Raw genomic sequence first — 14,425 nt, 5'->3', positions numbered from 1 at the left:
GCAGTTCTCATGTACAAACGTAATACCAAGATAATTTCCCATACGAGAATATTTACCATATTTGAGTTATTATTCAGCATAAGATAGTAATTACTTAGGTTCCTGTACAAAGATACACTGCATAATATTTGCATACCAAAAAATATTACAATTTAGTATGTAAATATTGTAATCGTTCATATTTTTCTATTATTAATATTATTCTCGTATGGGAAATGATCTTGGTATTACGTATGTATGAGAATTGCGATGGCACCCGGACTCTTAATATCTTACGCACGTATCTTCCGCCTATGAATTGATTTCATAAATGTACTTTCATAATTGTAAGCAGTTGCGGCGTTATAGCGACTGGGCGACTGCCCAGGGCGCCGAAAGCAAACAAAAAGGGGCGCCTGTGGCGCGCCCCTTTTTTTATCCCTACCGGTGTGCCGAGTGTGAGTTTTTGTTTGACATTCGATCGTGAACGCGTTTGGCGTTTACTAAGATTGTATGGGATTCGTACAGCGCCACCTAGCGACGCTACGACTGCACCCTGAATGCCGAAGAAATCTCGCCCAGGGCACTGGTAGTGCTAAAACCGGCACTGATCATAGGTATAGTATTTTTGATAAAGCACAACGGACTGGCCTATGCCAATAATAATTCTTCAAGCCCCATAAGAGCACCGGTGATCGCGACAACAATAGAATACAATAGCATTTCCTGGAAACTGTGATCGAAGTAATAATGAAAACATAATTTTAAAAAAATTCAGTTTACTATGGTTTATTTAAACAATCAAAAATCTAAATCTTCATTCCTGAGACACTTTTATTGCCACTAATTCCCTTTTTTATAAACATTTAAATATCCCGTGTATGTTTATACTTTATATTTCTCTATGCATTTAAAGAAAAAATAAAACTAATATAAGTAACATGAAAAACTTGAAAAAAAACATAATGTACCATACTCCTATTTAAACAATTAGTAAATCAACATTTCTTTAGTCGTAATTGACATTTTTATACAAACGGCTGCATGTTGCTAGAGTTACCAGCGCTGGACGATGATCTGCCATATATATAATTTTTTGTGGATGTGTACATTTGTAAACCTCTGATTCGGGGCAATGAGAACAACCTCTAAAGCTAGCGACATGGCCTTCCAGGTCACAGTTGGCACACTTAACGGGGTCCTCGGGGTTTCTATCACACTGTTTGGACAAATGGTTCCCGGCACACTTCACACATCTAATCTTCCCATGGCAGTACCTTTGGGAGTGACCCCACTTCTGGCAGCGGTAGCACTGCTTAGTTTTGTCATTAATAGGCTCCAATTTAACATCCTGCCCAAATATTTGCTTAACTAGAAGCAATTTCCTCCCGCTGTTGTTGTTCGGTACGACCACCAGGAAGAGTACATTCTTGTCCTTTTCAGCACGGTGTCTCACCATTTTATGTACTCTGACTACAGGAATGGAAGTTTTTATTTCTGCTTTTAGTTTGTCCTCATGTATGTCCTTCAATCCCCTAACCACGACTTTCATTTTCCGTTTGGAAGGGTTGCCGAAAGTGTGATAGGGCAGATTTTTCATATCGAAATATTGGACGATGTTCTTGTGGTCCTCGTAGGTCGGACAGCTAATTCTCGTGTAATCTCTACCGAGAATCGGATGATAGAACCTCACTTCTTTGGCCAGAAGTTTGCGTGCATGTTTGCCGAAATCGAAAGGTTTGTGCAACAGTATGTCTGGCGTTTTCAGGCACGGTTTTGGCCATTTCGTCAGAACGTCGGGGTCGAAATTATTTGAAAATATTAACGATCCTGTGTTTGCTTTTTCGATTGTGTCGTGGTTTTGTTTCGGACATGATATATGGCATTCGCTTAAAGCGGTTACTAATTTCTTAGACTTTTTTTTCTTAGTCATCCTGTAAAATAATTATTTATGTAAATTATTCGTAGGTACCTAAAATATTTTAATACTAGATGAAGCCCGTACCTAACTCCTTTTGCGCCGTTTGTTGTTCCGGGTTATAAGGTATCCTACTCCTTGTGAGTATAGTATTCGTTGGTATCCTATGTACTTTCCCGAGACTCAATATATCCATATTATTCCATACCAAAGCGGTTTGGACGTGAAGAGACAGACACGCTTTCCCATTTATAATATTAGTAAGAATGGAATTACTTATATACATATGTAGATGTGTTTTAAAAAAATATAAGTAAGTACGGTATTTACTTACCTTCAATATTATCTTGGATTAAAAGATAAGTATTTAAAATAACTAAAAAAACGTTCTATACGGTATAAGTAAAACTCAATTGTAAAACTACACAAGTACACCCTCTCATAAATATTGTAATATTTTGTGCAAAAATATTTTTAAAATCTACCGTCTTTCTTTTCTTGCAGGACGCGTGCGCAACATTGAAAACGTAACTTTGTAAGGACGTCTTTTTTAACCCCTGACAAAAAAGAGGGGTGTTATAAGTTTGACGTGCCTGTCTGTCGGTCTGTCTGTCTGTCTGTCTATCTGTCTGTCTGTCTGTCTGTGGCATCGTAGCATCCAAACGGGTGGACCGATTTTGATTTCTAGTTTTTTCTATTTGAAAGCTGATTGTGATTTATTTAATCGGACGCCCGCAACTCTGTTTATTTATGAACATTGAACCATAGTTCGTACATCATAAGATTTTTTTGGATTCCGTACCCAAAGGGTAAAAACGGGACCCTATTACTAAGACTTCGTTGGCTGTCCGTCTGTCTGTCTCCAGGCTGTATCTCAAGATCCGCCATAGCTAGACTTCTGAAATTTTTACAGATTGTGTATATCTGTTGCCGCTATAACAAATACTGAAAACAAAATAAAATTAATATTTAAGGGGGGCTCCTATACAACAAACGTATTTTTTTCGGCCTTTTTTATATTAAATTTTATAGAAATAATTTAATTTATATAATTTAATAGAAATATTAAAGTACCTTTCCTGGGACTCAAAGCAGTTGCAGCGTTAGCAGGTTGCACTGTTTGCAGACAGACTGACTGACAGACACTTTTGCATTCATAATATTATTAAGGATGTATGTAAGGATTGATATAAGGTCAAATTGCGTACTACGTCCAATTAAATTATGAAAGTACTAAATATGTAAAAAATTGGATACCCAGACATTATAATGATTTTTTATAATAGATTTTTAAAGAACTATTCGATATTTAATTATTATTGAAAAAAATTTGTTGTAATTTGACTACCGCAAATGGCGGCCAAGAAAGCTCGGCAAAGTTATAAATGAAGGTGGCGAAAAAAGGAACTAACGCTGCCACATACAAAAACAACATATTTGACAGTTCTTCTTTACCAGCAGCGCCCCCGCCCAAGTTCATATAAAGTCTTGTCGCATCCTTCGAAGGATAGTTTTCATAAATTTCAATTTGAAATATTTCCCCAGAATTACCGGTGAACCCACTTTTTTTTGGGCTTAAAAAATCGCAAATCGCACAAAGAAATTGATACTTAAGCAGTTTTTTAGATGTTTATCTTTGATACAAAGTTATCAATTCGGACGAATTCTCGAAAATTGTAACACTTCCGGCAAACATTACCTACGTATGATAAATGGAAATTTTGAAATGAATTATTTCACGTAACTTATCGGTAAGGTATTGATTTTTTAAATTAATTGGTAAGGTATCAATCGATGCAGGATGTTATATTCTACTATATATTTCAAATTTGGGTCAGAATCTTTGAATTTATAAATGTTATATACATCCATAAGGTCTTTATTCTTTGTAACAGACAGACAAACGTAGTTATTTTCGCATTTATTAGTAAGATTGTTTACTATTGCATTCGCTTTCGGGATCTGATGACGAAGTTGGCTGTAAAAATAATGAACTCAGTAATAGCTAATAAAACAAAATAACAGCCCAACCGAATATGGGCTCATTTGATTAGTGTTTTTTACTGATACCGTACCTAACTAATCAGTTAGGAGTTAGGACTTCCTCAGTAAAAAAAGCTTCTTTGTAAGTTTTACTTAAAATCTAGTTTTCAACGCAATCGGTCCAGCGGCCAGTCATTTCGGAGCCGTTTGATCATTGATTTACGGCGATGAGAAAATTTTGTCTACATATTTGATGTACTGTAGTCTGTACCTAAAACGTATCTAAGATGTTTGCTTACTTTATTTTTCTTGACCTTTTTTGTCTTATTATTTTGCTTTACAACCAAGGTCGACGTTAATGTGACCCTGAGGTTTGGGCCTACGAATAATAAAAACTTGAGAGGTGTCAAGGGACAACCGGATGGAACGAAGTTATAAAAAGACAAAAGAGAGAAACATGCGCCACCGCACGGCTTACAACTCTTGCTCTAGTTGTAATATACCGACACTTTAAATATAGTTTGTTATTATTTTTAGCAATATTTCGCGAAATAAACATCAACCTTTAAGTAAATGAGTGAGTGTACGCAGAGGTCTTCAACCTGCTTGCTCGGTTTCTTGTGTGGTAGTGTATGCAGGTTCTTGCATGCGAGTGTACGCATAGGCAGTGTGGGAAAGGAGGGAGGTGCTATACGCATGCCTATGCGTACACTCACTCATTTACTTAAAGGTTGAGGTTTATTTCGCGGTCCAAATCCATAGGATTTCCGCAAAGTAACGCAGGTTTCTATTGACTATACGTGATAAAGTGTAGTGTGATTGTGTGTGAATGTGTAAATCTATACTAATATTATAAATGCGAAAGTATCTCTGTCTGTCTGTCTGTCTCGCTTTCACGCCAAAACTACCGAACCGATTGTAATGAAATTTTGTATACAGATAGTCTAATGCCTGAGAAAGGACATAGGCTACTTTTTTACTGAAAAAAAGCGTTGTAAGGGGGTGAAAATGCGTAAATTTGTTCAAATTAAGTTAGTTCCAAAAATTCAAAATAGATGGCGCCGTGTGTCTCCTACATCGCGCTAACGCTTGCCCAGAAGTCGTTGTATAAGAGGTGGTATTATCACATAGTCCATTTTTCTCGATTGTTATTTCTTTTATACGTTACTTATTTTTTACGTTACTTATTAAATCAACACTTTATCTATGCAGTAGCCAGTGAGTTAACCTTAAACCTATCAATGATAAATAGTTTATGGGTAAAGTTGTGTAATTGGGGGGCTAAATAACCTTAAAAATTTGTCATAAAATATAAAGATTAATTTAAAAAATTGAAATATTATATGCACACTAATAGGGTTGTTGAGGATGTGATTATGAGGAAGAGGAGGAAGAGGATATTTTTTGAGGAAGAGGATGCGGATGAGGAAGCGGAAGAGGATGATAGGAAATTATAAATACTAGCGGACCCAACTCAAAAGTCTTTATACATTACACAAAAAGTAATTAAAAGGGCATTTTCCAGTGGACCAAACTATGAATCTAAACCATTCTCAAAACACACACAATAAAGAATCATCAAAATCGGTCCAGCAATTAAGGAGGAGTTCAGTAACATACACAACACACGCACACAAAAAAGATGGATAAGCGACGCGCATGCGCAGTGAAATTCCTCATAAATTCCTCTTAAATTTTGAGGAAGCGATAGCGGAAGAGGATTTTTTTATTTTTATTTATGAGGATGCGGTAACGGATGAGGAACCCAAAATATTGCGGAACTTCCTCATTATGAGGAAGCGGAAGAGGAATCTTCAGCAACCCTACTGACACTGCATAGCTGTTTTGATTTAAGGGGTACCAGGGTTTTTTTATTAAAACTTTTGACACCAATTTTGTTGACATCGCGTGCTATAAACTGAAGTCCACGCGGACGAAGTCGCGGGCAACAGCTAGTAATATATATTAGGATAAAATTGTTCGGTGTGCATCTGTTGTCTGATTGCAATACTTAACACAAGTTTTTACTTAGCATGGGATTAGACGACGTGATGTACGCTACCTAGCTTTTATACTATTGTATATTATTGTATGCTTAATAAAGAATTTGAATTTGAACTATAATTATACCGACACTTTTGTGTCATGTCGCGGTCCTTCCCGCGGTCCAAAACCTTGGGCACGTTCAATTATATTTTAATGTAGTAAATATCTGTACCAAGACGTCCTTGCAATGTTTGTGCTCATATACCTTAATCTGTGGTTTGTGCTATGTTCCTACAACTTTGTCTATGCTATTTTTTTGCTTAGTAAAAACTACCCTCATCTTCGTAACAATCCTGAATCGCACTATCGAAGTTTTTTTATTCTATAAGCATATAAGGACCGTTCTCAACGATCATTGTGGAGTCCTACGAGGAAGGGAAGCCAGTCTCGCCAAGCTGGTCTAAGTTGGCGCCGCTACTGATGTTTCATAATATGATTCCTCTTCTTCATTGGTTACGGATTAGCGACGTTCATTCCGGGGGGCCACGTCGCTAATCTACGATGATCTCCTCTTCGCCTCGAAATGGTAGAAGACTCAGCTCCTCCGACAGTCGAAGACCCATTGTCTTTCGACGTCGAACCCACCACCTTAGACTCGTAGTTGACTCCTCTTTTGTCAAAAACAAACTTATTTTTGCACAATTGTTATGAAAGAGTTCCCAATTATTAGCACAATTCATATGTTACAGAACTCAGAAGGTTCTATTATTGGCATTCATAGTAATTTATTTAGGCACTATTATATCACCCTTGCTTAGTTGGCTGCTGGCTGCTGGCAGACTGGGTTACATACTTCTTGCCACTGGCACCCTTGCTTAGTTGGCTGCTGGCTGCTGGCAGACTGGGTTACATACTTCTTGCCACTGGCACCCTTGCTTAGTTGGCTGCTGGCTGCTGGCAGACTGGGTTACATACTTCTTGCCACTGGCACAACACTGCATTCTTTTGTAGAATCTAAAATAAACTTAGCATCACCTTAGCATAGGTAAATTGTGTACTGTTGATTCGTAAAATTATTAATCTTCAAAAACAACTTTTTGTACACATATTGATGAGAATGTTCAAATCCAGTCATGAAATTAAGTAAGTATTATAAATGGTTATTTAGCCTTTTATTCCAAATTGCCTATTTTTAACCGACTTCCAAAAAGGAGGAAGTTATATTATGTTCGGCTGTGGATATTTTTTAGGGTTCCGTTCCCAAAGGGTAAAAACGGGGCCCTATTACTAAGACTTCGTTGTCTGTCCGTCTGTCTTCTTGACTTCTGAAATTTTCACAGATTATGTATATCTGTTGTGGTTGCCGCTATAACAACAAATACTGAAAAGTGAAAACAAAATAAAATAAATATTTAAGGGGGGCTCACATACCTACAACAAACGTGATTTTTTCGGTCTTTTTCGCTCTACATCTATAATGGCAAGAGGTAGGCACTTGAATTTTTCACACATTCTTTTGTTCTAAGTGTACTTTAATATTTAATAATATTAAAATAAAATAAAAATTTAAGGGGGGCTCCCATACAAAAAACACAATTTTTAGCCTATTTTTGCTCTGTATCGGTACGAAACCCTTCGTGCGCGAGTCCGACTCGCACTTGGACGATTTTTTTTTGTATGTTCAACGATTACACCGCCGTTTGTGAACCGTTTTTCAAAATTTTTATTTTATTATATTAGGTTTCACTCCAATTTGGTACCATGTTCCCAAAAGTGGTGATCTGATGATGGGATCCATGAGTTATCAAGGGAACTCCTCAAAATGTATATCGAAACATATGGTGATTTTGGTTTTATGAGAAGCATCCTAAGCATATGTTACCAAAACGCAAGATTTTGCACCAAGGTATACTATGGTTCCGAAGATACTAAGAGAACTCCGGATTATTTATAGATACAAGTTTGGGGGTTTAGTCGCTGTTTTAAGAACTGAAAGCATATGCTACTATGCAAATTGCAAATTATATTCATCATCATCATTACCACATCAGGGTCACCAATGTCACATGGTTGTTTAGTGTATACCTATGGATACAATAATATGCCCCCACAACACCACAATTATATCATCCTTATTATATTGGTACTTTTCATAGCGATTTTAATAAAAATATAAGGTTGTTTCAAAATAAATGATTCAAGTTCTAGGCGACTTATGTACAAAATAATTTAACATAACAAATTCAACCTTAACTCTAGAGCGTAAGGCACACATTTGACATTGCAAACGAAGTCTTAGTAATAGGGTCGTCCCGTTTTTACCCTTTGGGTACGGAACCCTAAAAAAATACTTCGTACTTTAATGTATTTTTATTTATTTACACGATTTTGCTCCTTATTAGCATACATATACTGATCGAATTCATTTATTAAGCAAATTTATACGATTTTTATCTGATAGATTAAGGCGACGTCTTGATAATTTGGCTGTAGCGATTTCGATTTTTATCAGAAATGAGCCAATGACTAATGTCAAGAAATTAAAGTTCATTGTCAGTATTTATCATGTCTTTGTCTTTGAATTACCCATAGCATAACACGATTGGTCAGCTTTTATAACACAGAATAATCAATCAAAAAGACCTCTGCAAAAAAAGGGATTCCTATTTTGCCAACAGAGGAGAGTGATGCTTCCAAAAATAGTACATAAATTGGTTCAAACATACACTTTAATTTGCCCATAGCTTATATGAAATGTATTTATGGTTTTTAAATTACGCGACAAAAACCATAAATTGTCACTATGCCCTTTCCATTTCTTGCTGTTCCATTGCTTGTTTTCTATGGGGGGATATTACATTATCATTTATATTGGATCATATATAGGATCCAATATATATGATCATTTGATCATATCTGCTTATTACATTTTCATATTTCATTGATCCTATTTTACGTCATATGTGGTTTCAATAGCCAATGGAGAGCGCTAACGCTGACAGGTATTGACGTCAGGGTTAGATCTCAGAGAATTCGATTTGTCAAAAGACATCGTCATTTTTAATATGGCTTGTTTTTTGTTATTTCAGAAAGATTATCCAAGTATATAATTAGAAAAATAATTACATTACATTATTTGAAACATATTAACGAACAAGAAATTAAAAACTCTTTTTTATATTAAATAACTGGCAACACCTATTTCTATGACCGTATTGGATCCAATCTCTCAGCAAATGTCAAAAATCTATGATCAAGGAAGAAATGAATCATATGTCTATATTACATTATCCAATATCATTGACTCAATGATCTCGGATCCAATATATATGATAATCTAATATCCCCCATAGAAATGATCCAATATAAATGATAATGTAATACCCCCCTTAGGAATAAGGCCTAAGGGCCGAATCACACCGGAATGACAGGGCGCGGCGAGCATTTTCAGTGTCATATGATTTTAAACTTTATCTTCATTATTGTAATACATAGTATCGCTTGAGAAATTACTTTACGAGTTTCTCAAGCAATACTATTACAATAATTAAGATAAAGTTTAAAATCATATGTAGTTATGCCTATTGTGATCATATGGCACTGAAAATGCTCGCCGCGCCGCTGCCATTCCGGTGTGATTCGGTCATCCTTCGATCGCGGATTCTTGGAAATCTATTGTTCTGGGCTTCTGGCGACCACATGTGGCCGCTTGGGAGATGAATCTACTATAATATATACCCTTAATCTGTGGAGTTGAAGCGTTAAATCGTTAAATTGCTTAAGTAGCACGTGTTCACATCGATTTTTTAAATGTAGGTATTGTTTAAAATCCGGGAGTTGACAATTTTTAAAAAATAGTTTTAAGCGCTTCAGTTGTTTACAATAATACCTGTAAATTAATATTTTATTCATTATTATTCCCTAGAATGAGTTAAAAGTTATTTTAAATACTGAATTCAAAATATGTCACAAAAACGCGGCATTATGGTCTCGTGCCCACGTGTGACGTCATCGTTCATGAAACAAAACAACCGTAGAGCAAAAGTGAGTAAGTGTTTAACCTAACAACTGTCAATTTTTTTTGACACTGAACGATGACGTCACTGATTCAGATTGGCGTTTCCAATCACGTGACTTACAGTCAATAAATCCTATTTTTTTCAATGTAAAATAAAATAAATCAATAATTATTTTTTCGATATTTGTATTGTTTTAGAGTTTTTATCAATAAATCTATAAAATTTAATAATTATTTTAAAATTTTAAACAGACTTACTGTCAACTCCCGGATTATCTACCTACCTGATATTCAAATTGTTGATACGTAGAATATACGCGATAGTTTACTAGGTGACTGAAAAGAGTGAAATTATTATTTTTAACAAAAAATTAAAACCGACTTCCAAGGTAAAAACAATAATAACATCCTTATACTTAATATTAACTAAAAAGTATTAAATAAAATTTCCTATTTAATAGTGCCTTTTTCCGAATTCGACTAAACCTCAACTATAACAGCTGTACTCAATCTTCATCATTTTGAAGTCGGTACCAGCTGGCGTAATAATGTCACCATAGAAACGGTTTCTTTCTACGGAAGAATAGACAAAGTGACAGACAAGACAAAGTGACAGTTAGACAATAGAAATCCGCCATTTTGTGGATAAAATCTGTCAGTATGTCGATTCTTTCCCATGTCTTCTGTTATTATGCTAGCCCTACTGATAGAGCCTGAATCTTCAGTTCTCTGACAGAATATTTGAAACTTTTGGAATTGGCATATTATAAGGATGTTATTATTGTTTTTACCTTGGAACTTGGTTTTAATTACAGTATATGATACAAGTTTTCTTTAGTTATTAATTAATTTAATCTCTTAATTCATTGTGCCTGTTGGCGAAGACCTCCTCCAGCTCATAAATGGTTAACCGATTCAATGCGGCGCACCTTTTTGAAGACTTTCAGTCGTGGCGGCATACAATTTTCCCGTGACACGTGAGCCGTGTCATACGCCATAGGAGTAGATGACACGGCTACCGTGTCATCCGCCACATTCAAAAAGCTTTATGATTTTTTTTGGCTTTTACGCTTGTATTAACTTAAGCTTATATCTTTAAACGAGCACTTCTTGTATATATATATATATATATATATATATATATATATATATATATATATATATATATATATATATATATATATATATATATATATATATACACTACCTATATTAAATAGATCTGGGTTTCCAAAGTAAATTATACGTTCGTAGATTAATTTAAAGAAGTTCGTAGTTTAATATTTTTTATCCGACTTCCAAAAAAGAGGAGGTTATACGTTTGGCTGTGGATATGTTTTTATGTGTGTTCAACGATTACTCCGCTGTTTGTGAACGGATTTTTCTTTTGTTGTATAGGGTATTTGTTCCGATTGATCCGGTTCCTAGTTGGTACCATGTTCACAAAAGTGGTGATCTGATGATGGGAACCATGAAGACTCCCAATATTACTTCTTTATTTTCTTAAAAGTTTTAAAAGCCCGGCCGCACATTATTCGAATTTATTATCAGAAAAAGTCGGACGCTCATACAATTTGACACGTCAGAATTCTGATAGAATGCGGGGTCCACAACAAAATATATGAACAGAGTACGTTCCGGCGGGCGTCCGAATTTTAGTGATCAGAAATTTTGGATAATGTACGGTGGGCTAAAAAATGAGACAGCACCTACTTTTTTCAATTCACAGAATATTCAGAGAGGAAGCCTATAAGCTTGTTTTACGTAGAAAATTTAGATGGTTTTGTTCGGTGCAGAACCTTTTAAAGTGTAATTTGAGGGAGATACAATCGCTTTTTAAATGACACGGCTCACGTGTTATACGCCACACGTTAAAAACCCATAAGACGCAGCTGCCGTATAATCCGCAATGAATGCACCTTTTAAAAAAGGTTTACGGCCCCTACTTTTTTTCAATTCACAGAATATTCAGAGGCGAAGCCTATAGGCTTGTTCTACGTGGAAAATTAAGATGATTTTGTTCAGAGTAGAACCTTCTAAAGTGTAATTTGAGGGAGATACAATCGTTTTTCAAATGACACGGCTCCCGTGTCATACGCCACACGTTAAAAACGCGTATGACACGGCTCCCGTGTCATCCGCACTGAATCTATACTAATATTATAATTCTGCAGTAGTAGTTTGTTAGTTTGTTTGTTTGTTTGTTTGAACGCGCTAATCTCAGGAACTACTGGTCCGATTTGAAAAATTCTTTCAGTGTTAGATAGCCCATTTGTTGAGGAAGGTTATAGGCTATTTTATCACGCTTAGACTAATAAGAGCAAAGAAATAGAGGAAAGTGTGGAAAAAACGGGGAGAAATTATTTGAAAGGGCTTATTTGAACGCGCTAATCTCAGGAACTACTGGTCCGAGTGTTAGATAATTAGAGCCTATTTATCGAGGAAGGCCATAGGCTATATTTTATTATTCTACGACTAATAGGAGCGAAGGAATAGAGGAGAATGCGGAAAAAACGGGGGAAATTATATGAAATTTTTTTGCGGAAAAATGTACGGTCGCGCGAAATTCCTAAATTACGCAAGCGAAGCCGCGCGGAACATCTATCTACTTATATATAATAAAATCGTAGGAAAGTCAATGCTGTACATTGAATATGTTTGTAAAATAAATAATACTTGGGACGTGATCTACTATACTAACGCGGGCGAAGTCGCGGGCAACAGCTAGTCGGTTAATAAAACCTTATCTAATTAATATTGTCATTTTTATTTTTAATTTTTAGAATAAAAAGTGCAACAAAGCTACATGATAATTACTTTAAGGTTTCTTATTATATGTATTCACTGTGAAAGTAGCACACTCAGTATTATAAGTACTACTGCCTGTTGTGTTCAATGAAGTATGTATAAAATTATGTAGGATTTGTCAAAATAATTATTATGCAGTAAAATGGGTCTTTAGCGTTTGATAATAAAAAATTTAAGGTTAATTTTCAGTTAGGCGGATGATTCTCCTTATCGGTCTGCCAGGCGGGATCACACGAGCTGTGAATGATGTTCCACAGGGCATCACTGTCTGCTTGCATTTCAAAAGACTGGAGCACTTTACGGGCCTCATTTTTTACATCTGCATTATTAATAAGGAAAATCACCAGATAAAGAGTATATTAACATTAGTAAAGAATTTGGTAAAAGTACATTAATTATTAAGGCACCTGAAATAAAAAGTTTTCTTAGTAAAAAGGATACATCCCTTTGCAACATTTGGTGGAGCACTGAAGTCAAACCGCACTCCTGTCAGCTCTTTTGCTAGTTGATAAGTTTCTCTAGAGAAAAAAAATGAAATCAATATTTTAGTGCATAATTTAGTTGTTACATTACAGGTACTGTGCTTGAAGGCATACTTTGCATTATCTAGGCGATTTTGGTCACTGTCAGCTATCGTCAGCCGACTCTTCAGAGCCGCACACACCCGGTCCAACTCCCCACCTCTCCGCGACAACTCATCTAGCTTCTGAGTCAATTGTTCCTGCCAACACATGTGGTATATTAAATTAAATCATTATTTTATAACTTAACACTATCCCGTATCGAACCAAAAGAGGTTTTTTTACCTTTAATTTAAGCTCTTGGTCTAGTTTGGATTCGAGTTCCGTCCTTTTCTTAATAGCTTTAATTTGCTGTTGCTGTTGTGAAAGTTTTTCTGCAATATATTAACAATAACATTGTCATTTGCTGTTTACAATATTTACAATTTGAAAGAGAAAATCAAGACCTTGTGCCAGTTGTGCTCAGTGCAACAGACGGTCAGACCCCTACACAAGCAGACAAGTAAGTTTCTTACCGTCGATTTTTCTGTAAAGCGCGTCGCTTTCTTCCAACACACGTAAATACCATGGATCCTTCTTACTATCTAAGACAAAAGGCTCAGCCATTTTCTGATTAAATTCACGAGTATGAAACTATAATTATTTTAAAATCAAAACTAATTTTGATAAATTAAATTTAGTTTGAAAATAATTTCCGTTACGGTACCTACCTCAGACCTCTTGACCACAGATTACTACTTACTAGTTTATATTTGTAGATCTTGACACAAATTTTGACATATGACCATACTGTCAACTGTCAAGTGTCAATCACACTTTGACAGTCAGTGACATATACATTTTTTTATTTGAAATAACAGTCTAAGCTCAAAGGTTTGATGACCTCTGTGGCTTTAGGCTTAATTGGTGGGCTGTTGCCTGTTGGTATTTGGTACTTGGTAATTGGTATACCGTATAGGCCATAGCTCTCAAGCCGGGGGTCGCGACTCGCGGGTTCGAATCCCGCCGACGGAACAAAAAGTTTTCAAAGTTCCTGGGTCATGGATTAAATATGTGTATCTATAATAAAAATCTTAAATATATTATGTACCTGATCACTGACGTGGTGTGAGTATGTAATATGTATGTAACACTCACTTATTTAGGTATAACAAAGGTATATTTACAAGAAAATACAAATAGTGAGTAGTGACACAATGTCTACTCTTGTAG

The 14,425-nt window shown here is 35.7% G+C and overlaps 1 protein-coding gene across 1 annotated transcript; it reads right to left on the bottom strand.

The window, feature by feature from the left end:
* Positions 1-12,635: 12,635 nt before the first annotated feature.
* Positions 12,636-13,929, bottom strand: LOC121725758. The gene is made up of 5 exons (XM_042112859.1): positions 13,729-13,929; positions 13,499-13,587; positions 13,289-13,413; positions 13,134-13,210; positions 12,636-13,011 (listed from the first exon to the last, which is right to left on the bottom strand). Exons 1-5 carry the CDS (start codon positions 13,817-13,819, stop codon positions 12,878-12,880), a joined length of 516 nt encoding a protein of 171 aa, XP_041968793.1. The 5' UTR covers positions 13,820-13,929; the 3' UTR covers positions 12,636-12,877.
* Between the last annotated feature and the right edge of the window lie 496 nt (positions 13,930-14,425).

The sequence above is a fragment of the Aricia agestis genome, chromosome 3 (assembly GCF_905147365.1).
Source record: "Aricia agestis chromosome 3, ilAriAges1.1, whole genome shotgun sequence".
Classification (NCBI taxonomy): Eukaryota; Metazoa; Arthropoda; class Insecta; order Lepidoptera; family Lycaenidae; genus Aricia; species Aricia agestis.
Note: the sequence above shows the minus strand (reverse complement) of the source record. Positions and strands in the feature narration are given on the sequence as shown.

Bases quoted from the DNA above. Each gene is read 5' to 3' on its own strand.
- LOC121725758 (XM_042112859.1), bottom strand. From the start codon at position 13,819: ATGGCTGAGCCTTTTGTCTTAGATAGTAAGAAGGATCCATGGTATTTA. The intron at 13,588-13,728 runs GTAAGAAACTTA...AATATATTGCAG, and splicing joins GCTTTACAGAAAAATCGACG to AAAAACTTTCACAACAGCAA. The intron at 13,414-13,498 runs GTAAAAAAACCT...ATGTGTTGGCAG, and splicing joins ACCAAGAGCTTAAATTAAAG to GAACAATTGACTCAGAAGCT.